This window comes from Sceloporus undulatus, chromosome 6 (genome assembly GCF_019175285.1).
Source record: "Sceloporus undulatus isolate JIND9_A2432 ecotype Alabama chromosome 6, SceUnd_v1.1, whole genome shotgun sequence".
In the NCBI taxonomy this organism is placed as follows: domain Eukaryota; kingdom Metazoa; phylum Chordata; class Lepidosauria; order Squamata; family Phrynosomatidae; genus Sceloporus; species Sceloporus undulatus.
In genome coordinates this window covers 139,537,545-139,563,118 of record NC_056527.1, presented here as the reverse complement: position 1 = coordinate 139,563,118, position 25,574 = coordinate 139,537,545, and the positions used below count along the sequence as shown (strand labels likewise).

The 25,574-nt window shown below is 41.1% G+C and overlaps 1 protein-coding gene across 6 annotated transcripts in view; it reads left to right on the top strand.

The window, feature by feature from the left end:
- Window positions 1–25,574, top strand: part of NTM (neurotrimin) — a 1,011,020-nt gene that overhangs the window by 849,248 nt on the left and 136,198 nt on the right. For all 6 annotated transcript variants that reach the window (XM_042475314.1, XM_042475321.1, XM_042475318.1 and 3 more), the window contains one exon: window positions 22,638–22,763. In XM_042475314.1, coding sequence (XP_042331248.1) covers window positions 22,638–22,763 — 126 coding nt within the window. The remainder of the gene's footprint in view (window positions 1–22,637; window positions 22,764–25,574) is intronic.

Here is a 25,574-nt window from a genome sequence, read left to right as displayed (position 1 = left end):
AGGAAATAGTATCAATAATAATAATAATAATAATAATAATAATAATAATAATAATAATAATAATAATATTCTCCCTAATAACCAGGAACAAGCAAACAGAGGATGTGATGGCTGATAAGACGTAACTCTAAAAACCCAAGAGGGAACAATGGAATGACCAAATAAGATGCATGCGCATACTCAGTCTGTTAATTTGGAATGAAAATTTTTACTAGACATTCTACTAATATTTTGCTCAGCCTTGTGAATGACTGTCTAACACCAATATTTGAATAAAAACGTTTGCAATAACAGGGGCTGAAACATCAAGCATCAGCGGTGAAACAGATACAGGAAGATCCGTCTTGTAGGGTATATTACTGAACTGTTTCCTCCTGTATCCTCTCTTCTTATGTTTTCCAAGGAAACTTCCACAGTTTCTGTGATTGCTAGCTATCATGCAAATATATTCTATGTCACAACAGCCCAGATACTCTAAACTGTAGCATTTTGCAGCTGTCAGACTGACATGGACATCTTTTAAGCAAACATTTTCATTGATAAGCCTTAATGAGCGCAAGTTAAGATGATCTCATTTTTCTGACAAGCATCTCCAGAAAACACCTTGTCACTTCTAATTTCATACTAGAACATTGAACAAATAAATGCCTGACACCAAACATAGCCACCTTTTGTACAAACGGTGAATAATAAGCATTAGCTAGAATAAACCAACAGAAAAATAACCCTACCTGTTTTCAACTCTAGCCTGTAGACTGAACTGAACTCCTAATCTGAGAAATTGCTGAACTTGCTCAAGGGAAGAATGAAATACTTTAGCGCATGCTTCTATGCAAAGTATCCTTGGTTCAGTCCTTGGCATGTCTGTATTGTATAGGTTCCTGACCCCAGGAGGTGTGAGATGGAGATTTTTGGGTGTGTGACAAAGAATTGTTTGTGTCATTTTTATGGGGTTTTCGGGCTAAGTGGCCATGTTCTAGAAGTGTTTATTTCTGATGTTTCGCCAACATCTGTGGCTGGCATCTTCAGAGAGATGCCAGCCACGAAAGCCTTCGACTTCACAATGGTTTGTGTCCTTGGCTGACTCAGCCAGCTCCCTGTGTGTCTCAAGAAGTAGTAGTAGGCTGTAGTGTTGCATAGATAGTAGTCTCATTATTTAATCAAGAGGAGGAAAAAAATACAATTTACAGTAGTTTACATTTCCCCCCTAAATAAATTAGCATCTAATTGCTCAATTTAGATATTTTATGCACTGCGGTAAATGCTTATTTTTAAAAGTTCAGTTGATGTATGTAGTTCAACTGGTGGTTTTAAAATTAGAAATGTGATATTAGCTTTGTAGGGGGTATGGACATTAACCAAACATTTACTGAGGTTGTGGAGCGTGCAAAAGCTTGAAAGTATAAGATGTCTGAAATCTTGCCAATAATACTAATACTGGTCATTGCCAATAATACTAAGATGAATGTATGGTATGATTCAATATAGGGTGCCTATATTCAATCAATCAATCAATCAATCAATCAATCACTTCATTATATCCCACTTTTGGGACTCAAGGCAAAAAGTATAAGCAAAAGCTTGCTGTATAAGATGTCTGAAACCTTGAGGGCCATTGCCGATCATTGCCAATAATACTAAGATGTGATTCAGTATCGGGTGCCTATAGTCAATCAATCAATCAGTCACTTCATTATATCCCACTTTGGGGACTCAAGGCTTATACTTTCCTTTATAGGTCATACACTTTCCAATACAAGTTTCCTTTACCTATATACGTGGTAGTTCCTTTTCATCTTTTCTCCACCTTAATCCAGTGATCACTGAAGCTATTATACCATATCTGCACCTCTTTTATAAAAGACGGTGGCTGCATGTTTGAAGAATAGTGATGGAAAGAGTATAATAGCCTGAGATTAATCAATTTATTCCCTGTCAATCAAAGGTCTCATTATGCTGCCTAGACACTGGCTTTCCTCTGCTGTGTCTGCCCAGGGATAATAAGCCCTTCGGCTGGGTCTCTGCAGTATTGCTCTGTTACAGAAGGGGGGAGAGAGTGAGCAAGGGAAATAACTTCACAATGGAGGGGAGGAGGGAAGGGCATCCTTCATTAAGAAGCATTCAAGGAAGCATTTCTCAAGACTGTCCAGAGTGACCTCCATCCTCCCCGGCAGTGCTGTAAATAAGACATCAACAGATACACACACAGCTGAGGAACATCTGATATCATATGTCTTCAGACTCCTTTGATAACAGTGATCAAGCACAGAGAAAGCTGCATGCACAGCTGGCTAAAGCTGGTGGAAAGGAGCACCAAAGTTGTTGGTCTACTGAGGTGAAAAACACTATCTCTTGCCATTCCCCTCCACACTGATATCCCCCATCTCCAGATAAGTTCATGTACATCTTCAGCTGCTGTCAAAAGTATACCATCAACAGGCTCTTGTCTGGCCTTTTATGATTCTTTTGATGAAACTTGTACTGAGACATCCCCCCTCGCCATTCTTGTATGTCTTGGACATCCCTTATCCAGACATTCGTAATTCAAATGCTTTATTCTAATTTATTATTCTTGTTCTTAATCTTGATTTTAGTTGGATTTCATAAACAATGTGCCTGAATACTATCTTCCAATAGATGTGTTGCATTTATATCTGCAAGTACAAACCTGTTGAGAAACATGGGCGCAGTAAGGAAATGAGACAAAAATTCATTGTATTTAGCATTTGTAAAAATGGATACGGAAATGATCACTTTAGAAGAAATTCATGCAAAAAAGTGTATTAAATTTAGGAAATGGGGACAACTATCAAAAGAAGAGAAACTAATGCTGGTGTTATTTCTGTCTCCCACCCTCACTTTTGTGTTGTTGTTTAAATTAAAGAACAGCAATAGACTGCAGTCAACAGTTGGCTACCAATTCCTGTAAGAATCTGTGAACAATAGCACTGGAAATATTACCATGCGATAATGTGGTTCCCAGCAGGAAAAGCATAAAAATAAAGAAGATATTGATCTCATAACAGCAGCCATCTTTTCCTTTAAGTACAGTTCCACTGTGAGACATGCTATGTGCCATTTAGTGACTATCCCTCTTTGATTCCTGTGATATTTTTAAAGTAAATGGCAGGCAACTTATGCTTATTTAATGGTTTAAGAGGTAGGAAAGAGATGGGGAAAACAACAGAACACTTCATTAGATTGGGAGTAGTTAACCCATCCAAAAGTTCCTGTTGTTTTCCTGGGAGAAACAATAAAGGATTTAGGAGCCGTCTGTGTATATCTACTGAAGGGTGATGATTCTGGGAATGAACAGAGAAGATAGGAATATAGGAAGCTGAATTATATTGAGTCAGACCCACATAGCCCACAACTATGACTAGCAGCAGTCCTAGCTCTGTCTGGTATACTTGGGTGGCTTTCCATCCAAATCTTGCTCAGACCCAATCCTGTTTAGTTTCCAGAATGAGAGGAGACTGAACATCATGTTCAGGGTGATGAGAGTGGGAGGTCAGTTCCACATAGTTCTTTTGTCAGGTAGATACTAAATATGTTACTCACCACCTTCTGTGACCCAAACAAACTTGATTCCCTGTGAGAAGGTGGCCATTTCAAGATGCTCAGAAAGACTGTCTTGCATTGGATATGTCCTAATTGCTCACCTGTTCTGTCCATCAGCATCAGCAGAGGCTATGGTCCAGCTCTTAACAGTCTCTGTTGCTTCAGGTGTCAGACAGAAAATTGCTCACTGCACATTGAAAATCGTCATGTCAGGCAAAGGAGTTGTGGCCAAGACTTTGCTCTGACATGGTATAGGAAGCATTTTTATATCCAGTTGGCCCTCCATATCCATGGATTCAAGGATTCACAGTTTGAAAATATTCCAAAAATCCATAAATTACAAAAAACCAAAGCTTGATTTTGCCATTTTATATAAAGAACACCATTTTACTATCCATTATATGTAGTGAGACTTGAATATCCATGGACTGTGGTATCTACAAGACTGTGGTCCTAGAATCAAACACCAGTAGATACCATAAGCCTACTGTGTATACACACACGCACACACTAAGAGCCATATATAATATATCTCCCCTACTTGTATTCTGGAATAGTGCAGTCTACGAAGACCTGTGTGCTATGATGATCTGTTTGTTATGTGGTTTAGTTTTACAAAAGTGATGGTCAAATGTTCCTTTGTTCTTTCCACCCGCAAACGGATTGCGAGCTGTTTGCTGAAATGCTCTGAAAATTGTCAAAAATCCCCATGGACTGCTTAGCCCCTCAGGCAAAACAAGGCATCGGAGGGGAGGGGGAAGGTGGGGAGCAGACAGGAGGGGTGGGCAAGCAGAGAGTTATTGTCAAATTCCCAGCTTGCCCTTTCCGATCTGAAGTTCACTTGTAATATCTGCGTTGACTTCGGTTGCTAATACATTTTGTTCTCCAGAGTGTGCGACGCCCTAGTTCCTCCTCAGCCCTTAATTAGTTTCTGGATGATGACATCTCCGTAGAGAATCAGCCAGTCTTGTCCCTCCAATCTCGGGGGGAGATAAAGGAATCTAATAAAGATATTCAGCATTTCTAGGTGATGGGTTTGACAAGCTTTGTATTAACAAGAAGTCATGTTCAAACTTTCTCTCTTTCTCTCTCACCCCTCTCCACCCGTTCCCACACAGCGACATTTCACAAGGGGATTAACAGAGCCACTGTCAGCTCCAAGGACTGGCAGGATAAAACAGACACAGACGGGAAGTACCACACCCTTGTGATACAGAAGCGGGGCTGGGTAGGAGTTCTTATCGCTTTGAATGCTGGCAGAGCTGCCTTGTGCATAACTCTGAGCAGCTGTCAACAATACTTCAGTTCCACAGTGAAGGGTGCAACAAAAGTTGGTTGGAGAGATGATAAGTCAGGCCGACTGGAAATTTCTCACTTTATTTTCAATGCCTCACTTTCAAATGTGTTGAAAAGCGCCTCCCATTCTCAGCAGTCTCCGACCCTTGGTGCAGATACGCTTGGGTAGTCTTGATACCATTCATGTTATAACTGTTATTCTTCTTCTTTCCTGCCCCTCCCCCCAACAGTTGTCTTACACAGTGTATAATTCTATTGCCTGTGGCAACCAGGTGTAGCTATAAAGTATGGGCAAGATGAAGGCATTGCCCCCAAATAAGAATTGTGCCCCCTCAAACTGCTTCCCCCTCTCCAGTCCAATTTATAGTGTTGAAGAGAATGAAACATGTGAAAATTTTTCACACCTAGAACTTTTATATTTGTACGTTTGCAAAGTTGGTAACTTTGTTGTATGCCTTCATGTCATTTCTGACAACGATCCTAAGGCAAAACTATCACAGGGGTTTCTTAGCACAATTTGTTCAGGGTGTGTGTATCTGCCTTCTTCTAAGCTGAGACAGTGTGGTTTTTCCCAAGGTCATCCAATGGGCTTCCTTGGCCAATCGGGGATTCAAAGCCTGGTCACTGAGGTTGTAGTCCAATGCTCAAAACACTATGCCACACTGGCTCTCTTGGTAACTGGTTCTCAGCTGGGTCCTGATCTAAACAAGTCTTTGCATAAGCTTCCCATTCCTCCCAAGCAGACTGACACATGGGTAATCTGGCAAACCATATTTTCTTTTCTTGGGAGCATCTGGAGATTGGCCAGGATCCTAGCCCAGTGGTGTAGGAAAAACCCCATTTGTGAAGCTATCATACATCTGTCTCTGACAAATGTTCAGAATAATGGTGGGTGCAAGAGTCTGATGAATGGCAAGGTTCACACACAGAGACATTTTCTGTTAATTAACAAAACCTTTATGCACATCACTCCACAAAAGTGGATTGCATAATTATTTATATAAGAATACAGTAAAAAACAACAACAACAACAACAACAACAAGACAAGAAGAGGCACACATAGCTCCATCATGCCTAAGCCCAAAAGAAGATGTAAGGCTCTCCCTTCACCCCAACTGCTGCTGCCCAGGCCTTGGAGGGAGAAAAGAAGGGGCAGGCACAGCTTCAGCATGCCCAGGCCCAGAAGTAGATGAAGGCCTTCCGTCCATCTTTGCTGGCTGCTGGTGGGGGCAGTTCCTTCTGTTTGGGCTTTGGCATTATTGCAGCCATGCTGGAGCCCAAATGGACATCTAGTGGCCAAGGAAGTTTGCCCTACCCACTATATCCCTCCAGACACACCGAGTGACACCATCCCCCAGTATGTCACTGCTTGAAAGCATTCAAAACATACAGTGGTCCCTCCACATTTACTGGTGTTAGGGGTAAAGGACCCCTATGAATGAGGGAAAACTGCAAATAAAAACACACTATTCTTTTTACTTAAGAGAACATCTCTCTAGGCATCCCCAGCTCCTCCAGTGCAACTCTGTGGTTAACATCTCCCAGAAGTTGATCATAGAATCATGCTAGATTTCCTACAAATGCCTAGAGAAGTGTTTTCTCTAGGAACTTCTAGGTCCTCCAGCACAATTTTATGGTCAACTTCTGGCAGAGTTGTGCTAGAGGACCTAGAGATTCCTGGAGAGAACATCAAAACCACAAATAATCAAATCTGCAAAAGTTAAAGCAGCAAATGTGGAAGGCCAGCTGTATATAAATGTCTAAAAGCAAACCGTGATTTTGCAATTTCATGTAAGTTGACACCATTTTTCTTCCATTGCATTTAATTGGACTTAAGCGTCCATAGAGTTGTTTAATCCACATGAATCCAAACCCCAACAGATACCAAGGGCCCACTGTTGGAACCAAACTGCAACAGATACCAAAGGCCTACTGCATTTTAAAAATGTGTTTGAATTTATTTTGTTTGTATACTACCCTGAGATCCAATGTTATAGGAATAGTCATAATTACTAATTAATTGATTAATAAACAACAAATAAAATAGATATAGAACAATTTCAAACATTATTTGAAGTTATTTCTCTCTCTTTTTTTGGCAAGGTGGAAGAAGGCTTTTTAATTTTCAAGGTTATTTGCAAAATGATTTTAATATTTTTGAGTGTTGGACTCAGGCCTTGAAGACAGGGGTATCTTCTCAGATCTATGCAAACACCTGTCCATTTGATCCTCACAGACTTTCCAGTATTCCAGGTGGGTTTCCACTGAATATCACACACACACATCTCTCATCCTCCCTTCTTTCAAGCAGCTGAGAATCTTAAAAATCACAAATTATTGGCAGTCAGATTATTTTCTTTCTGGGATGTTTAAATTGAAAGGGCTGGCTAGGGAACTTCCGCAGTCATTTCTTTGCCAAAGCGCTGTCTATTAAGCCTGCTTAATGATTAAATGTTTTAAAAAATGGTTTCCCAGAGCTGCAGAAAACTGATAATCATTATATCATTATGGTATGTAAATACATATTCTCCAGCCAATAAGTAACGATTGCATTAAAATATGACTGTATGAACAAAAATCACCTGTTTCATTCTGTGCTGTTTAATAGTAACATGTGATAGGTAAAATACGGCTGGACACAGTGCAGTACTCCCAAATTTTTGTTGAACTGCAATTCTTAGAATTTTTTCCCTTTCCTTATGCTAGCCAGAGCTAGTGGGAGTTGCATTTCAACAGCATCTTTACCCACCCTTCTGGAAAAGAAAACACTCACTGGATTATGGGAAGAGCCATTGTTCACTGATGTCTTGCATGCATAAGGTTCTTGGTTCAACCCCTAATATTTGACAACATCAGTGAATGTATGTCAGGGGTGCAGTGGCTTAGTGGTTAAGACACCAATTCTGATGATCGGAAAATCAGAAGGTTGGCAGTTCGAGGCCCAAGTGCTGCATGATGGGGTGAGTCCCAGCTTCTGGCAACCTATCAGTTAGAAAGCATGCAAATACAAGTAGATAGGTACTACTTCTCAGGGAGAAAATAGCAGCATTCAGTGCAGTTGTGCTGGCCACATGACCACCATAGTAGTCCTTGGACAATGCTGGCTCTTTGGCTTAGTAACGGAGATGAGCACTGCCCCATATGACTAGACATTCATTTCAAGGGACTACCCTTACCTCCCCCCACCACACACACACACAAACACTTGGGTCAAGCAGCTGTTATATACTGTCTTGGACTCATCTGAAGACTCAAATATCCAAGGTCCATGAGAAGCATCCCAAACGACTTCTCAGACAGATTCTTTTAATAAGTTCAGAATGCTGCTTCAATTCTCTAACAGTGTCCAAAGAATAACAGTGGTAGCAACCTGTGCACTATAGCTATATTGTACTGTTAGAACTGAGGCTAGGAAGAACTTAAACTGAAATGCCAAGTGGTAGATTTGCAGCAATATTGATCAAGGAATTAAGCTGATGGATCCAGTACCATTTATTGGAAGGTTCAGATACAGAATGATATATTCGTCTATCTATGGGTTGCACTGTTGAGGACTTGTGAGACAGAGTTTATTCAAGGGTCTATGAATTTTTTCTGTGTTTGGTGCAGATGTGATAGGGCCATAACCCATATCTGCATGTCTTAAGGGCACTTTAGAAGTGCCTTCACTTGCCTTCACTGACGTTGTCAATGAGTGGAATCTGTTTGGCTGTGTACATTTTGTGTCGTCATCCCATTCAACCCACAATCCTAATCAATTCCCTATAATCTCTGGGGCATATGGGTGAGGGATTCTACTCTGGATCTGAATCATAACTACTCCTGAAGCAATATAATAATACGAAGCTCAGCAGATTCCTCTGGAGATACTGGCAGAGGAAATAATTTCCTCAGACAGGTGACTTAGTTATTCATACAGCATCTGCCTTGCAACCTCCAAGGCAACCTGCAGAGGTTTAAATATCAAACAATAACACAGTTTGTTATGAACGTAAATATTTCTGCAAGTGTCTTAAACAGAGATTTGAAATGAATTCCCTTTTTTTGTTTGATTTATACAGCATCATCCAATTTATTTTAACATTTGGAAGCCTGAAGTGTTCTAGGGTTAGTAACGAACACTTGTGACGTCAGTCGAAATGCCTGGTGTAAGACAGATCAGTGTCAGATCCCAGCTTGGGGCTTTGTTAAAGCATTGCTTAGAGTGCCAGTTACACTCTGTGGTGTAGCAGTACATTACAAATACTTTACTAATGCATGATTAAAAAATATCCCCTCCTTTCCCCTCCTTCCTCATGCAGCAATGAATTACAATGATGCTTTATCCTATAACTTGCCGTCGAGGTGCATGTAAATAATTTCATGTCCTCCAGCATAGAGAGGAAATTCTGTTGCCGCAACAAGAGAGGCTATTTGTTTTGGAAAATCATTTAGACACATCTCTGCAACATATGACACATCTCATTAGGCCTCATTTTAGGGAGAGCAATTTCTATTAGTTATTTATTAATTGCCTATTAAGGCTGCAACGTATGTCCCCTTCATTTCCAGGATTTTCAAGCTGTTTCTGCTGATCAGCTCAAATATTCCACACAGTGCTCACAGGTCTAATGCTTATTACAAAGCATAGTGGGGATGGCAGTGGTGCTGTTTTGGCATTAATCTGGGCCCATACAGACAGGCCAAAATAAAGCTGCTTTGGGTCACTTTGGAAGTATGCTGTTTAAATGATACATGTATCCTAAGAGGCTGGAAGCTGCGCCAAAGCCATGCTTCAATCCTAAGGACTGGAGTGCAGCTTTGGCGCAGCTTCTGGCCTCTTAAGATGCATGTGTCATTTAAACAGCCTACCTCCAAAGTGACCCAAAGCAGCTTTATTTTGGCCTGTCTCTATGGGCCCAATCTTACTAGCCTCCATCCACCCATCCTCAATAGGATAACATTTCAAGGCAGAAATGCAATGAGAGAAAACTCAAGACCTAGCAGAGCATCACTTGGTTAAATAAGGATGGGAAACTTCAACAGGCACAAATTTTGAAAAAAAAAAATGTATTTTTTAAATATTAAACTGTGTTGGTAGAAGTTGTTGTTGTTGTTGTTGTTGTTGTTGTGTGCCTTCAAGTTATTTCCAACCTATGGCGACCCTCAATAAACCTGTCATGGGGTTTTCTTGGCAAGATTTGTTCTGAGGAGGCTTGCCATTGCCTCCCCCATTTTTATTTTGTTTTGTTTTGTTTTGAAAATGGAAAAAAAAATATTTGCCATCCTCTGGTCTCCTGGAACCTCTCCTCTTCTCCAGGAATTAACAAACATTATTGACAGTAGTTTTGAGATTACTTCTGCCAGTTCTTTTAATATCTTTGGATTTAGTTCGGATGCCCCTGGGGACTTGCATTCATTTAAAGTAGCCAAGTGTTCTTGTACTTTGCTTGTTCTGTGCTACATTTCCCCTACTGCATCATCTGCTTTGTTTCCCTCAGGTTGAGCATTCTTCTTTTGGGAGAAGACCAAGGTGAAGAAGGTGTTCAGTAATTCTGCCTTTATCTGACCCCTGTTATCATTTTGCCATCTTCTCCACACAGTAGCCCTACCATTTTCTTGTTCTTCCTTTTGCTACATACATAACCAAAAAGCCCCTTATATTATCCCATCTAGTCCAACCCCCCTGCCATGCAGGAATTCACAATCAAAGCACTCCCAGCTGATGGCCATCCAACCTCTGTTTAAAAGCCTCCAAATAAGGAGCCTCCACTAATCTCTGAAGGAGTGTGTTCCACTGTTGAACAACTCTTACTGCCAGGAAGTTCTTCCTAATGTTGAGGTGGAATCTTTTCCTGTAGTTTGCATCCATTGCTCCAGGTCCTATTCTCTGGAGCAGCAGAAAGCCAGCTTCCTCCATCCTCAATATGACATCCCTTCAAATACTTAAGCAGGGCAATCACATCACCACTTAAACCTCTCTTCTCCATGCCAAACATACTCAGCTTTCTATGTTGCTCCTCGTAAGGCCTGGTTTCTAGACCCTTCACCATTTTGTTTGCCCTCTTCTGGACATGCTCCATCTTGTCCACATCATTCTTGAATTGTGGTGTCCAGAATTGGACACAATATTCCAGGTGAGGCTTGAGCAAAGTGTCTGTGATCTAATAATTTTTTTCCTAATTTTTGTATGCCCCCCAGCAATAACAGAAGCATGTTTGTGCATTTTTAAAATTGTGTACCTTTTAGCTGTTCCCATTTTAAAATCTGGAATTGTTTTGTGAACATTTTATTCCCTGAAAAATACCCCATAAGCCACAGAAATGTGTGAATTCTTGAGGTGGAGATGCATTTCTTCCTTCAGTATGTCTCTGGAGGTGTAAAATGACAGGCTTTTTGTCAATGCTGTCAAATCCAATGATTTTTTTTTCATCAGTAGAAAAAAAACTGGCGAGAAGTAGAGAGGAAGTTTTCACAGATTACCTTTTTAAAAATGCAACTCATAGTGATGTACAGGCTAGGGTTGCATGGAGCACCCTGTTTCTAGACTGTGAATGAGTCTGTCTCCAATCCTCGTCACTTTTACTCTGAACATCTGTTCTTTCCCATTTGTACATTAATCTACATTCTTCTCTTCCATCATCACACCAGAAAAACAGATCTAAATATGTATGTTGAAATATGTTCTCCCATCACTGAGCTTCATTGAATGACCCTGTGTTTCAGGAGTACAAAAAAGGGAGGCTAACTCCCATCCAATCCACGTTCTCCATATCATGCATTATTTTATAAACTTCTATTATGTCTTTTTCTCCATAGCATGCATTATTTTATAAACTTTTATTATGTCCATCCTTATTTATCTGAATGTTGAATTACAGTTGTCACCTCTCCCCTAACCTCCATGCATTTCTTACACAACAACTAAAGATACAGTAGAGAAATGTAGCCCGTGTACAAATGGGTGAGAATTTCATTTCACCTTCATATGTTTAAAGGCTTTACCCACTGTTTGAGGTCATAAAGAACCCGAGGTTTGATAAAATTAAATAGAATTGTGGATGGAAGTTGCATAATATGACGCAAGGCAGCCGATATTACCGTTTTATACAATTTGTGCAATTTACATGATTTACATGATCGGGGGGGATGTGACAGCAGCAGAAAATGTCTAAGCATTTTAAGGTGAAGATGATTGATTGACTGGTTCCTATTTCTTGCTTAAGAATGAGACATGATGTTTACAACCGGGAAGCATCCTGATGGGTTGTTTATAGCATTACTAGATCTCAGGGCCCAGCCCCTCTTCTGCAATCCTCATGAAAGGAGGCAACATGGCCAGGGCAAGAGCAATGGCATGAAAATTGCATCTGTGCATGTGTGGAAACATATGGCTGGCCCTTCTTTGGAATGACTCTCTGGAGCATAATTTGTTCCCTACCTCCTCTCCCTGTCAAACATCTATACCCGCTACTTGTCTTGATTTGGCTGCGACAGCATGATTAATCCTCTTTCATCCTACTTTTGCAGCAGCTTTTAAAATATCCCAGTTTCTCTCTCCTCTTCCCCCTTGGTCTTCTGCTTACTTCACTTGCTGCAAACTGATTTCAAAGTGCAATCACAGTTTGTACTCAGTTGACTCAGCAGGGTCAGGGAAACGGAAGGAGCAGACTCTTACGTTTCCAGATAGACTCAGGTAAAAACAAACTGCTCCTTTGTCTTAAGAAATAAATTAAATTTGAATATTCTTTCATTTCTTGAAGTATTTGCATCAGGAGGTCTTTGAAGATTTGTAATTCTTGCTCTTCAACATTTAAACTTTTTAATTTTTTTCGTGTGTGTTGTTGCTGTGTGATTTCAAGTCTTTCCAACTCATGGTGACCCTAAGACATGAATAACATAGGTTTTTGTGGGTTTTTCGGGCTATGTGGCCATGTTCTAGAAGAGTTTCTTCCTGATGTTTCGCCAGCATCTATGGCTGGCATCTTCAGAGAATGCTTGCCTGGGAAAAAAAGTGTGTGTGTGTGTGTGTGTGTGTGTGTGTGTGTACTGTGTGAGCCTATATACCCCCACTTTTTCCAGGCAAGCATTCTCTGAAGATACCAGCCACAGATGCTGGCAAAACGTCAGGAAGAAACTCTTCTAGAACATGGCCACATAGCCCGAACAACGCACAAAAAACTATGGATGCCAGCCATGAAAGCCTTCGACTTCACATGAGTAACAAATCATGGGGTTTTCTTGGCAAGTTTCTTCCAAGGGGGACTGCCACTACAATCCTCTGAGGTTCAGAGAGTGTTAATCCCCTAGGGTCACCCAGTGGGTTTACATGGCCAAACAAGGATTTGAACCCTGGTCTCGAGCCATAGTCCAGTACTTAAACCACTATGCTACACTGCCTCTTGTGCTGCAGAAATGGAATGTACATCACTTCTGCACAGACATTTTATGCAAATTATGAAAACCTCAATGGGGTGAAAATATGCTCCTTTCCTTGTTCTTACCTTGAGGGTGAGAAGTCTCATGGGTTCTGTGACATGTCAACAGGCTGTCTTAGCATGCCCAGATAGTCTGTCTTCTTGAGCATGAGTGACTGTGTTAGTGTTCTTCAAATCCATAAGGTATACTCTATGAATGCCAATTGATTATGCTTGTCTGTCTTCTTCATTGTCATTTCACATTGAGCAGTGTGTTTTTACTCAAAACACAAAGAAACACAAAGCATAAAGAGTGTTCTGATGCAAAGCAAAAATAAGATTCTCAGACCTCCATAATTATGGGCAGCAAATCAGTGTGAATAGATTTGTATAAAAATTGTTTTGTTTCCCTAGTTCCTTGCCTTGAATTCAGGCCTAGTGAATGGTTTTAGAGTACCTGACGCTGTGACATCAATGAAATTAGGGGAATGCAATTGTGTTTAGTGCTTGGACAGAGATCGTATGTAGCAAAACACTCTGAACTTCTCAAAGTAAGAATGGGGCATTACTATGATTAGTATAAGCAAACAGCTCAATAAATACAAACAAGGCTTTTGAAATGGTGGATCTAATTTTAGTTCCTGCTCATCCAGCTGCATAGCTGCCTACAAATTTACTTCCTTTCTTCAGTGCCTTCTTATTTGATCTATTGGCTAGAGACACTGGAACTCTTGACCTTTGTTTGAAAAAAACACAAATCCCTACACAGTCAACAACTGATGTCAAAACCCACATGCTAATAACTGTTTTGAACAAGAAGCCAGAAAACTGCCAAGCAATGGTTCAACATCAGATGCAAAACATTATACCGTACTTCTCCCTGTTTCTCTTCAGGGGCTTTATATTTGTTGTTTTCCTTAATCTGACAGAGGCGTCTGCTCGGCAGATATATGCATGTTTTATGCTGTTTTTGTGTAGAAAACATCCCAGTGGTATTCTCCAGTGACAATCTAGCACTGCAGTGTCTGAGTAGCAGTTTAATAGCCTCTTGCTGCAGGATATTGCAACGGTCTTTCATAAAGGTTGTTTGTTACCATCAGCATGGCGCTTCCTGAGTTATTGATTTGCAGCCAGCACCTTCCCATCGCTGCCACACTATTTCTTTTGCTGCAGTCCCCACCCCCCAAATGATGCTGTTATTAACCTTCTTGACAAAGTAACAACAGTCTGAATCACCCTTCAGTCTTGACTGTTCAATGTGTGTGTGTGTGTGAGTGAGAGAGAGAGAGAGTTGGGGAGAGGGTCAAACCTGCATATTCTGTCTTTTTGTTTATAGTCCAAAACTAGAAATTTTTTTGTTGCTATTGTTGTGTTCCTGCAAGTCATTTCCAACTTGTGGTGATCCTAAGTATCATAGAGTTTTCTTGCCATGTTTCTTCAGAGGGGGGTTGCCATGTCGTGCTCTAAGGCTAAGAGAGTATGGAGTTTATCGTACAGGAGGCAAAGTACCCAACTCCCATGCAGAAACGGGATTTAAATCCTGGAAAAATCCTGGAAAATCCAGAAAGTAAAAAGTGGCCGATTTTGTCCACTTTCTGTGCAGGTTAATCTTGGATTAATGCTCAGTGCTCCTGATGTCGTCTGAAAACAATCCCACATTTACAGGACGTCCCTCTCCCGACATCATCTCAGAAAGATCCTGCTAAATTGGGATTTTCCCATTTTAAATCCTGTTTCTGCATGGGATAAACTCAGTGTAATAAACTCCTATGAATTGCCCAAGGTCCCTCAGTGGGCATCCATGGCCAAGCCAGGATTCAAACCCTGGTCTCCAGAGTTCTAGTCCAATGCTTAGACCTCTACACCATGCTGGCTCTCACCAAGCTAACAGCAGGTTCTTGGATATTGTCACTGGATTTATGGGAAAATGCAACAAGCAAACCCTCAAACCAGCTATCAGAGGTGACACTAGAGCAGGAAATTCCCCAAAACTATTCAGATATGCATGAAATCACTGGAAGGAGGAACATAATGTTGATCTATATACACAGCTTTGAAAACTTACTTATACTTCCCAGAATCTCCCAGTCAGTAGTCAGGCTGACTGCTGGATTCTTGGAGTTGTAGTCCAAAAGTAACTTTTTGAAGCCCTCTCTAGATCCCAGGTTCATAGTTTGAAGCCTTCCCCCAGGTGCCCACATGAAATGAGACAAATGGCTACACAAGTTGTTTCTGGTAAAAATTCCACCTTTCCCCTACTTCTGCGAAGATGGCAGATGAGCAGAGAGAGAAGCAGGAGTGGTTATGTTGGTGGAAGATGGCACTCACATCTCTGGTAATCTAAATCAGTGTACAGCCTTTGACTGTACTACATGACGGATCACAGCTCACTTTATGTCAAGATGGTAAGTAGAAGCTGGCAGAATGTATCCAAACCCTTAAGCAATCACTTCCTCACTTGTTGTCCATCACTTTTAACTGGAAGCAGTGAAAACTGTGTTATCTTGTGAGCCACTTTGGGTCCCTTTCTGGGAGAAAGGCAGCATAAAAATGAAACAAACTAACAAACAAATTGAGCCTGGGGCCTCTTGCTGTTGTGCACCTTCAAGCCATTTCTGTCTAATGGTATCCCTAAGGCAAACCTATCACAGGGTTTTGTTGTGGGGAGGGGGGTTTCCATTGCCTTCTTCTGAGGCTGAGAGAGTGTGACTTGCCCAATGTCACCCGGTGGATTTCCATGACTGAGTAGGGATTCACACCTTGCTGTTCCACAGCCATAGTCCAATAGTCAGACTACTACACCACATGGGCTTTCATTTCTCAAGTTTCAGGTTGATTCCACAGAACTGAATGGTGCAAGGCAAAGGTAGTTCCACATTCTGCTAAGCTCACATAAAGGAATGATGCAGTCTTGAAAAATGTAAGAACTTCCTTCCTTCCTTCCTTCCTTCCTTCCTTCCTTCCTTCCTTCCTCTTTACTATAATCTTCATGGCAAAATAAATGAGATCTGCAAAAGAACAGGTCCTGCTCTGGGGAAATCTCTACTTGTGTCAGTGGAACAGCCGGCAATGGTGCTGCCATGTTAAATCACTACCAAGCAAGAGAAATGTGGCAAGAACAAGGATCGTAAGGCAGGTACAAATTCCCAGAGCAGGCCAGGGAGGCCTGAATTTATTTATTTTCTCTCTTCCCTTCACTCCCACCTTCAATTGGGGAGGGACTCCATCCATGCTTTCCCTTTCAACTACAGAACAATCACTGCCTCTACCTGCCTGCCTTTTTCTATTCTGGTCCAAAAATGCGAACCTCTTAATAACAATATTTTGATGTAGCAGGGAAAAGATCACAGCTGAACACTAAACAATCACTAGCATATATTTATTATCTCTTATTTATTAAACCTTTCATCCCCTTGTGTAGTAAAAAAAAAAAGGGGGGGGAGGGAAGCACTCAACAACTCCTCTTATACCTGTTACAGTGCAGGAAAGGCACTTTAAATAATTCATTTGATTAATTATTCAAACACATAATTAGCATATAATAACTGTCGTGTTAAATTCTAGGTGTGTGGGTTTAAATTAAAAGGGTAACTAATGGCAGACTTTGCCTCTGTCAGCCTCGTTTCCTTCTTGTGTTGGCCTGATGTCATTGTTCCTTCTCCATCCCTGACACTGATTGATGCAAACCTTTTCAAGTTTTCCATCTCAAATAGGTGCAACTAGGAACCCACTGATGGCCAGTTCATCATAATTAATTGATTATCGCTGCTGACATTTCCAAAGCAACTTTTCAAGCCAAGATCAGGAGACAGGAGAAAAGGGGAACTTAAATACATTTGTCACGAAACCTTCTGTCACTCATTCCAGCTGGATCTTTCAAACCTTCAGAGGATGTCAAAAAATGGATGTAAAATAAAGGAGGCATTCTTTTGAGATTATGGGTGGTTTTACTGAGAACGTGGGTGCAAAATAGTTTAGGGTGATTTATGTGTTTATTATATAGTGACATCGGTGTACATGGTGCTTTAACATGAGAAGTTTACTACTGTTGGTTTGATTGCTCTCTGCCTTCAGATTTAGAATTGAAAAAGACATGCACAAGGAAAAGGGGATGGCAGTGGGGAAAAGGATCAAGTCCGAGCAGATACTGCCAGTTTTCTGTCCCTCCAAGGCCAGGATGGTAGTGGTTGGAATGGAAAGAGGACCTTTCATTATGGGCTTAGGCATAGTGGGAGTATAAGTGCCTCTTTTTCTCCCCTTCTGAGGCCAGGGCAATGGTAAATGGGGTGGAGGAGGGCCTGTCATCTTCTTCTTACAGACATAGGCATTGTGGATCTGTGCTTGCCTATTTTTCTCTCCTTCTGAAGCTAGGACAGTGGCAGTTGGGATGGAAGAGGAGGGAGGGCCTTTCCTCGGCTGCTGAGCCTAAACATGATAGAGCTGTGGCTGCCTCTTCTTCTCTCCTTCCGAGGCCAGGGCAGCGGCAGTTGGATGGACAGAGGGCCTTTTATCTGCTTCTGAGCCTGGGCACAGTGGAGCTTGGCCCACCTTTTCTTCTCTCCCTCTGTGACCAGGGCAGTGGCAGTTGGGATGAAAGGAAGGCATTTCATCAGCTGCTGGGCCTAAACATAATGGAGCTGTGTCTCCCTCTTCTTCTCTCCCTTCAATACCCCACTTGTATCTTTGAAAAGTAATTCCATTCCCATAATGCTAAAGGACATGTGGGCTGCTCTTAAATTCTTTTGCTTGTTAAATTAAATATATGAATATCTCTTATGATAAGGCCTTTAAGCACATTTTCCCAACATTTATTTTCCTTTCGATGCAAACTGTAGCAATTAACACTGTAACCTTGAAATGGTTCATTTTGGAAATTTAGTTGATTAATTTTGGGGAGACGGGGGTGCAAATTTTCATCAGTGGGGCTGAGAGTTCAGGACATACTGGCTTATGTTTTAAGACTGATGTAGGTTTACTACCAGGAAAGGAAGGAGAGAAGGTTAAAGGTGGCCTTTCTTTCTAATACATTTATTGATTTATTTAATTTATTTAATTTCGTCTTTCTCAGTGCATGGACCCAAGGTGGCCTACCTCCAGCTAAAACAAATTAAAGAAATTAAAAATAATAATTTAACAGACACTTTTATTAAACACACAAAGATGAAACAGTATGAAATACATTTAAAACATGAAAAAAATAGAACCCCATTAAAATTCTTTTCCAGCACATGAATTATAAGCCAAAGTCCTTCTTTGCCTGCTGATGGAAAAAGAGCAGAGAGGGGGCCAACCAGACCTCCAGCAGGAAGGAATTCTACAGCCTGGGAGCAGCTACCAGAAAGGCTCTCTCCTATGTCCTCACCAATACATCCCTGTGATGGTGGTGGGAGCGAGAAAAAGTCTTGACTTGAAGATCTCAAAATTTGGGCAGGTTAACACTGACACTCATAACATTTGTTATCTGATTCTCTCATACTTCCTTTGTCTTACCCTGACAGCAAGCAGGAGCTCTTGGGGCACAATGGAGGACATGAGTCCTTCCAGATGTTGATCTGAAACTCCTACCAACCCTATCATGCATAGCCAATAGTAATAAATGCCAAGATGTAATGCAACATCTGGAGGGCCACACATCTCCCATCTCTTTTCCAAGGGATAGTGTGTCAGGAGTGCAGCATGTGTCCCTCAGTCAGTTAGGGCCAGATTGGAACATCTAGATTTCAAATAGCTCCAAGCTTACTTCTCCTAGCCTGACCAAGGTCCTACTATCTTGTGGATGGATAGAGACACATTTAAAAAGCAGGCCCAGGTGCTTGGGACCTTATTCTTTTTTACTATTCAACTAGGTCTAATAATATTTTGCTGTGTTCATCTTCATCTTTAAGGGGGCTCTAAGGATTACTGCCCTTAGGGATAATATCACTTATGTTGTAGATTTTTTTTAATTATTATTTTTTGGTGGGATGGGGAGTAGCAATTTCAATTTTGTTGGATTCTAGGCGACTAAGTCCAGAAGATCAAGTGCTTCTTGACTCCATAGTTTGCATTAACAGAACTCATAACTTCAAGTTGCCTCTTCTACATCAGTACGATTGTTACTGATTTTGATCAAGGTCTTGATAACATACAGTATATCAAAAAGGTTCTTCAATATAGGTTTTTGTGATATGACAATATCATACCCTCCAACATTTTACCGATGAAAACTGAGACATGTGTAATGACATGAAGAAGTGGTGACTCTAAAGTGAACCTATCACAGGATTTTCTGAGGCTGAGAGAGTATGACTTGCCCATGGTCAAGCAGGGATTTGAACCCTGGTCTCCATAGTCATAGCCCAATGTTCAAACCATTACATCACACTGGCCTCTTAGACAGATCACTAGGGCTTTGATTTCACAGCAGCAGGACCATACGCACACTTGAACTGAAGTGCTGCAGTATGTAACATGATAGCCAGTTTATGAGGACCAGTGTACTGTAGTTGAAATCCTAGGAAAAGTTCAAATGCACTCAGTAATGCCACAAGTTCCACTTGTAAAACACATTGTGCTTTAACTAAAAATTGTCAGCAATCTGAAATGCAAGCTTTTGCTTTTTAATTAGAAACTCGGCATTGCAGATATATTACCATGCCACTTAAACTAAGATAATTAGGCAGCCAAGGCAAGCCAAGGCAAAGGAATGAAAGGAATAACCACTTTCTGCTCAATTATTCTCATCATTCTCTGATCTGCTCTATGCAAATCCATCTCACACTTTAGTAAAACTTGAAAGACTTGTTATTGCCTCATGTGCTTGCCAGATCAATGAGAATCCATCAAATTCCCCATGACAGATGTGCTTTACTGTTTCAGTCCTCAAGCTGCCCTCCCTTGTATTTGCCCAAAGCTACATCCCAAATTTCAGTGTGCAGACTCTTTACTTGATGAATCTCATGGGAAAGAAGTTTATTAGCACATGCAGTCTTAGGTGGCATCTTTACACGTATAGACAGTTTGTATATACTTTGCTGATACAGTAAAATGATATATTACTCCTCCTTTGGTGTGCCCTATATTGGCTAAAACTGCATAGGCACAGCTACACACAGAATGTGCTTTGGAACTATTTCTCGCACCTAACCTCAAAGGCCCAATCTGTTTCTTTGAGCCTGATCCTCTGTTGTCCTCTAGCGTACAGTTAGAATATTAGCTCTTGAGTCAGAAACCAGTGGGGGGGGACCCAACTCCCAGCAGCCCTTCCGGACATGGAGTAATTCATTACCTACCTTGATTTCCACTTAAAATGTACTTTAACTACACTTCCAGCTACAAACCCTAAATCACCCTCGCGTTCACAAAAAGTCCATCATTTTTTATTTTATTGCACAGCGTTGGCATGACATAATCCTTTCCTGAGCGTCTTGGAGTGCTTTACGGATCAATAAATTACTTATCTGCACGTCAGAAGCACTGCATGCAAGGCCACTGCAGTTGCTTTGCATTCAGCTCGCTCCCTTGGAACAGTTCACATCTCCACCAGGAGCTGACACATGGGAGGGCAAGTTGGGGAGTAATCTAGAGAAGGAGGGGCAGATGGGCAGGTCGAGGAAGGGAGATCCTTGTTCTGCCAAGGTTGGTGCTCCAAGGCTTCGGCTGTTCTTTGTCTTCCTGGGATTTATTCAAAATACCTTTTCCTTCCTTAGAAAATAGTGGAGAGAAAAAATACCAGCTGGAATCCTCCTGGTGGTGTCTTAGACGTGCACAAGTTCGTCTACAGAAGCAGTTTGATGTTTTTGTTTGACACAGAATGGTCATATTGTGTTCAAAATTCTGGAGTCACAGTTTCTCATGTAGTGACACTGTGCATTGTAACATTGACTTATAAGGCAAGCTGTAACTTCAATAGAATAGACTTTCCATCTCTTCTTGATGTAGGATCTCAGGCTTCATTCCTTCACCAAATCCCTCCCTGGGCTTGCTATGTCCTGTTTACAAGATGCAAGGCCAAAACCTAGATAGTGTGTAGACTGTCTTCACAATGTGAGGACCTGAATCAGCCACCCACTTCACCCCAAATCAGCCTCCTCTCTCCGCAGCGACAATGGTCTACTTGTCTTGTCACATAGACCCTGAGAGCCACTACACACTGCTGCTGCAACTTGCTTTGAGGTCAAAACACCCAGTGTTGATAATTTGGCTGGGTTTCTTGTTGTACCCTCAGTGGTGGTATGAGGTGAGGAATGGGGATTGTGTGGGAAGACAACTGCCCCATCATTACAGTGGGAAAAGAACAGGTAACAGAGGGAGTTAGGGAACAGAATACTCCAGGGACAGCCCAGAATATTGTGGCCAGTGAATGACTCATGCCTTCTTATGGTGTGACTGATCAGATGTTGTGGCATTCCCATTCCTCTAAGAGCAAGCTGTAGCTTTTCATGATCTAAGCAGCTGAAGGTCAATAAGCCACAGGAAGGTTTTCTTCTGGAATTCCCTGGTGCACTCCAGTATCCATCGTATGTTTCCAGTGTGATCCCTAGGGCCTCTTCCTTTCCTGAATCCAGCTTGCACCTCTGAGTTTTCTCACTCCAAGTATGGTTGAAGTCTTGGCTGCTGGATTTTGAGCATGACTTTGTCTGCATGGGAAATTAGTGCAATGGTACTGTAAATACTTCAATCTTCTCTCTCTCTCTCTCTCTCTCTCTCTCTCTTTCTCTTGTGTATAGGAATGCATATTAATCAGTTCTAAACTGTGGGTCACTGATTTGTTTCCCACATTTGTTCAGCAGATTTTAGTTAGAACTATACTTGAATCTGTCTATGTGGGTTGTAGTAGTTCTATTGCTATGTCATCTGTTCCTGGTGATTTATTCTTTATTCTTCCCAATTGCTTTGAGTGTGGCTTTCACTTTGCTTTCCAGAATTTTAGAATGGGGTTCTGCAGACAATAGTTTGGGGGAGGATGGAAGAATACCTTGCTTTTTCACTTAATCTTGTGGTGTGTGAGTAAACTGTATAATAAAATCAATACACCCAACCCAAATGGCTTCACAGTGTTTATTGACCACACATGATTTGGCGTGGCTAGGCAATAATATAAACTTGTAAAAGAGAGAGAGAGAGAGAGATGTTTAAATGTGGGATACCTGTTCAAGCATTATGCATGAAACTAGGAGATAGGTGCTGCTGATTCTGGGCTCAAATTTGGTGACACTTGCAAATGTTGCTAATATTACTTTGGGGGCTAGATCATATCCACTAACAGTCTGTTGGACATCTTTTGGTTTTGTTGTTGCTTAGAAAACCAACAGTGAATTATCTATTATTAAGAGCTTTCAGAAACAGGAATATTGTCCCAGTTTAACTAGCTAATGGTCATCTTCTCTTTTATGTTGTTGCAGTACCTCCCAAGATTGTTGAGATCTCATCAGACATTTCCATAAATGAAGGTGGTAATGTCAGTCTCACCTGCATTGCTACAGGTAGACCAGACCCGACAATCACTTGGAGACACATCTCACCCAAAGGTAAGATGCTCTGTATGCGGAAAAAAATGCACTATGGTACAGGAGTATCTTTCTTCTATATGGTGATGTTACTTCCTGATGAACTTGGCAAATCTTGGTTGTAATTATACTAATAGTTTGAAATATTCAGTCTCCCTTTCTTCTACATGGGACCCAAACCAGCATACATATGGTTTCCAAGTGGTGTCAAATCCAGACATCGAGCAGACTCAAACTTACTTACCTTCATCAGCATGGTTGCATCACATGCTTTGAGAACTAGTCCTCTGTGCTTGGGATTTTACTATACAGTAGTTTTAATGGTGGTGGAAGCAAGGATCTGTTGTATCTGTTGTCCTAATCTGATGATCACTGTGCATATGGTTGTCCATTTTCTAGGTTTTTCTATGCATATCTTTTTATATGTCTATGCATTATTATGAACTGATCCTGGGCTTCTGGACATTATCACACTCATTTCTACTTGCATATGTAGCAGGATTATGTAGCTATTCACTCACTCCTTTCCATGGGGTGACTGATGTGCAGGAGACACTCCCATACTTTGCAATGAATCAATGTGCCCAGTTTAAATATGTGGGAGAAATAGCATACTGTAAAGCAAATCCTTGAGAGCCAGCATGGTGTTGGGGTTTGAATGTTGAACTATAACATGAGAGACTAGGGTCCAAATCCCATCTTGGCCATGGAACTCTGCTGGGTGAGCTTCTCAGGCCACACCTTCTCAGCTTTAGAGGAAGGCAAAGGCAAACTTGCTCTGAATATTTTTTTGCCAAGAAAACCCTGTGATAGATTTGTATTAGGATTCATAGAATCATAGAACTGTACAGTTGGAAGAGACCACAAGGGCCATCCAGTTCAACCCTCTTCCATGCAGGAATTCTCAGTCAAAGCATCCTTGACAGATGGCCATCCAGCCTCTGTTTAAAGACCTCCAAGGAAGGAGATCCCACCACACCATAAGCTGGAAATTACTTGAAGGCACACAACAACTACTAGATCTTTTCACTTGTAGATTATTATTATTATTATTATTATTATTATTATTATTATTATTATTACACTTTATTTTTATAACACTGTAGATATACACAGATGATAATCTCCATTCTTTCCTATGTTCCCATCACCCCATGTGAATACTCTTCCTTTCCTTGACAAATTGTACTGTTGTTACAATAAACCTCCCTTACGGAAAGCCCATATACCAACAACCTGAATAAAAGCACTGTACAGCAGTCTATGCTTCCACAGCAAAAGTGGATACAACAACAACAACAACAACAACAATAATAATAATAATAATAATAATAATAATACAGTTTATTTCTAGCCCACTTTTCCAAAGATCAAAGCGGGTTACAACATGGATACATCGAACATGAATACAATATAAAACATACCAAGTTAAAAACATCATAAAAAACATTTGCAATTTCCAAAAATAAAACCAGAGAAACAAACTAGCCGATTAGCAACTGTATAACGGGAGAGAAAACAGATGTCAAGACACATGGGGGAAAGCTTGTTGGAAGAGATAGGTCTTAAGTTCCTTCCTGAACTGGTCAAGGGAGGTGACAGAGCGGAGGTTGTCAGGAAGGGAGTTCCAGGTCTGCGGGGCCGAGACAGAAAATGCCCTTTGAGAAGACAAGATATATCTCGTCTTGGGAACCCTTAGCAATTGCTTCCCGACCGATCTAAGAATGCGGGGCGGATTATATGGGGAGAGGCGGTCCTCCAAGTACCCTGGGCCCAAGCCATTTAGGGCTTTATAGGTAATAACCAACACCTTGTATTGCGCCCAGAAGCGAATGGGCAGCCAATGTAGATCTTGCAAAATAGGTGTTATATGGCTGGTCCTGGAGCTACCAGTGACCAGCCTTGCTGCCATATTCTGCACTAATTGAAGCTTCCGGGTTTGGTACAAGAGTTGCCCCATGTAGAACACATTACAGAAATCCAGCCGAGAGGTTACCAGAGCATGTACCACCGTTTCAAGGTCCCCCCGGCCCAGGTAGGGTCGCAGCTGGCGTATCAGCCGAAGCTGATAACAAGTGCTCCTGACCGTTGCATCCACCTGAGATGTAAGGTAATCTTCCACTACTTTGCATAGCTAGCAATCCTCAGTTTGGATGTGGGTATACTAATGGTGGGCTTTATCTGCATGAATTGGCAAAGTATTTTTTTTAAATGATTACCATTTCAGAAAGAAATGTTCAATAATACCTGAGTTAGAAAGATCAAAGCAACCTGAAGGCACATAACAACAAGGGAGTAAATCCTATTGATTAATCCAAATTGTCCCATTGAATCAATTGCTGACATGGTGAGTCAACTTGTAGGTTATTCTCATTGATTCAGACCTATTTGTTCATTTATGATTATAAATCATATAGCTGAATGTCCCTGCATGAAAAATGATTTAATGCCTGGGACAAAGCCTGTAGTCTAGCTTCCTCTGTAATACTCCACTTCCCATGAGCAAGGAGGCATTTGTTTGCTTCTTGTTTTCTTTGTAGGTGAACATCCAAAACTGTATTCATCATACTTGAATTCAGAAATGGTCAGGTCTAAGGAAGGGCTGTACCATCTATTCTGAGCTGTTGGTTTGAATCAGCTCTGAGTTTAAGGAGAAGAAATAAAAGAAAAGCAGCATCAAATCAAAGCTCAGACCCAAACCAGAATACTACAAAAGATCAGGACTCAATAGTGGGTTTTAGAAGAGTTGTCAGAATTGCCACCCAAGTTTGACTGATTTGAAATTTCAAGTTGGATTTGGAGATCCATGCTTAATTTGGATCTCCAAATTTG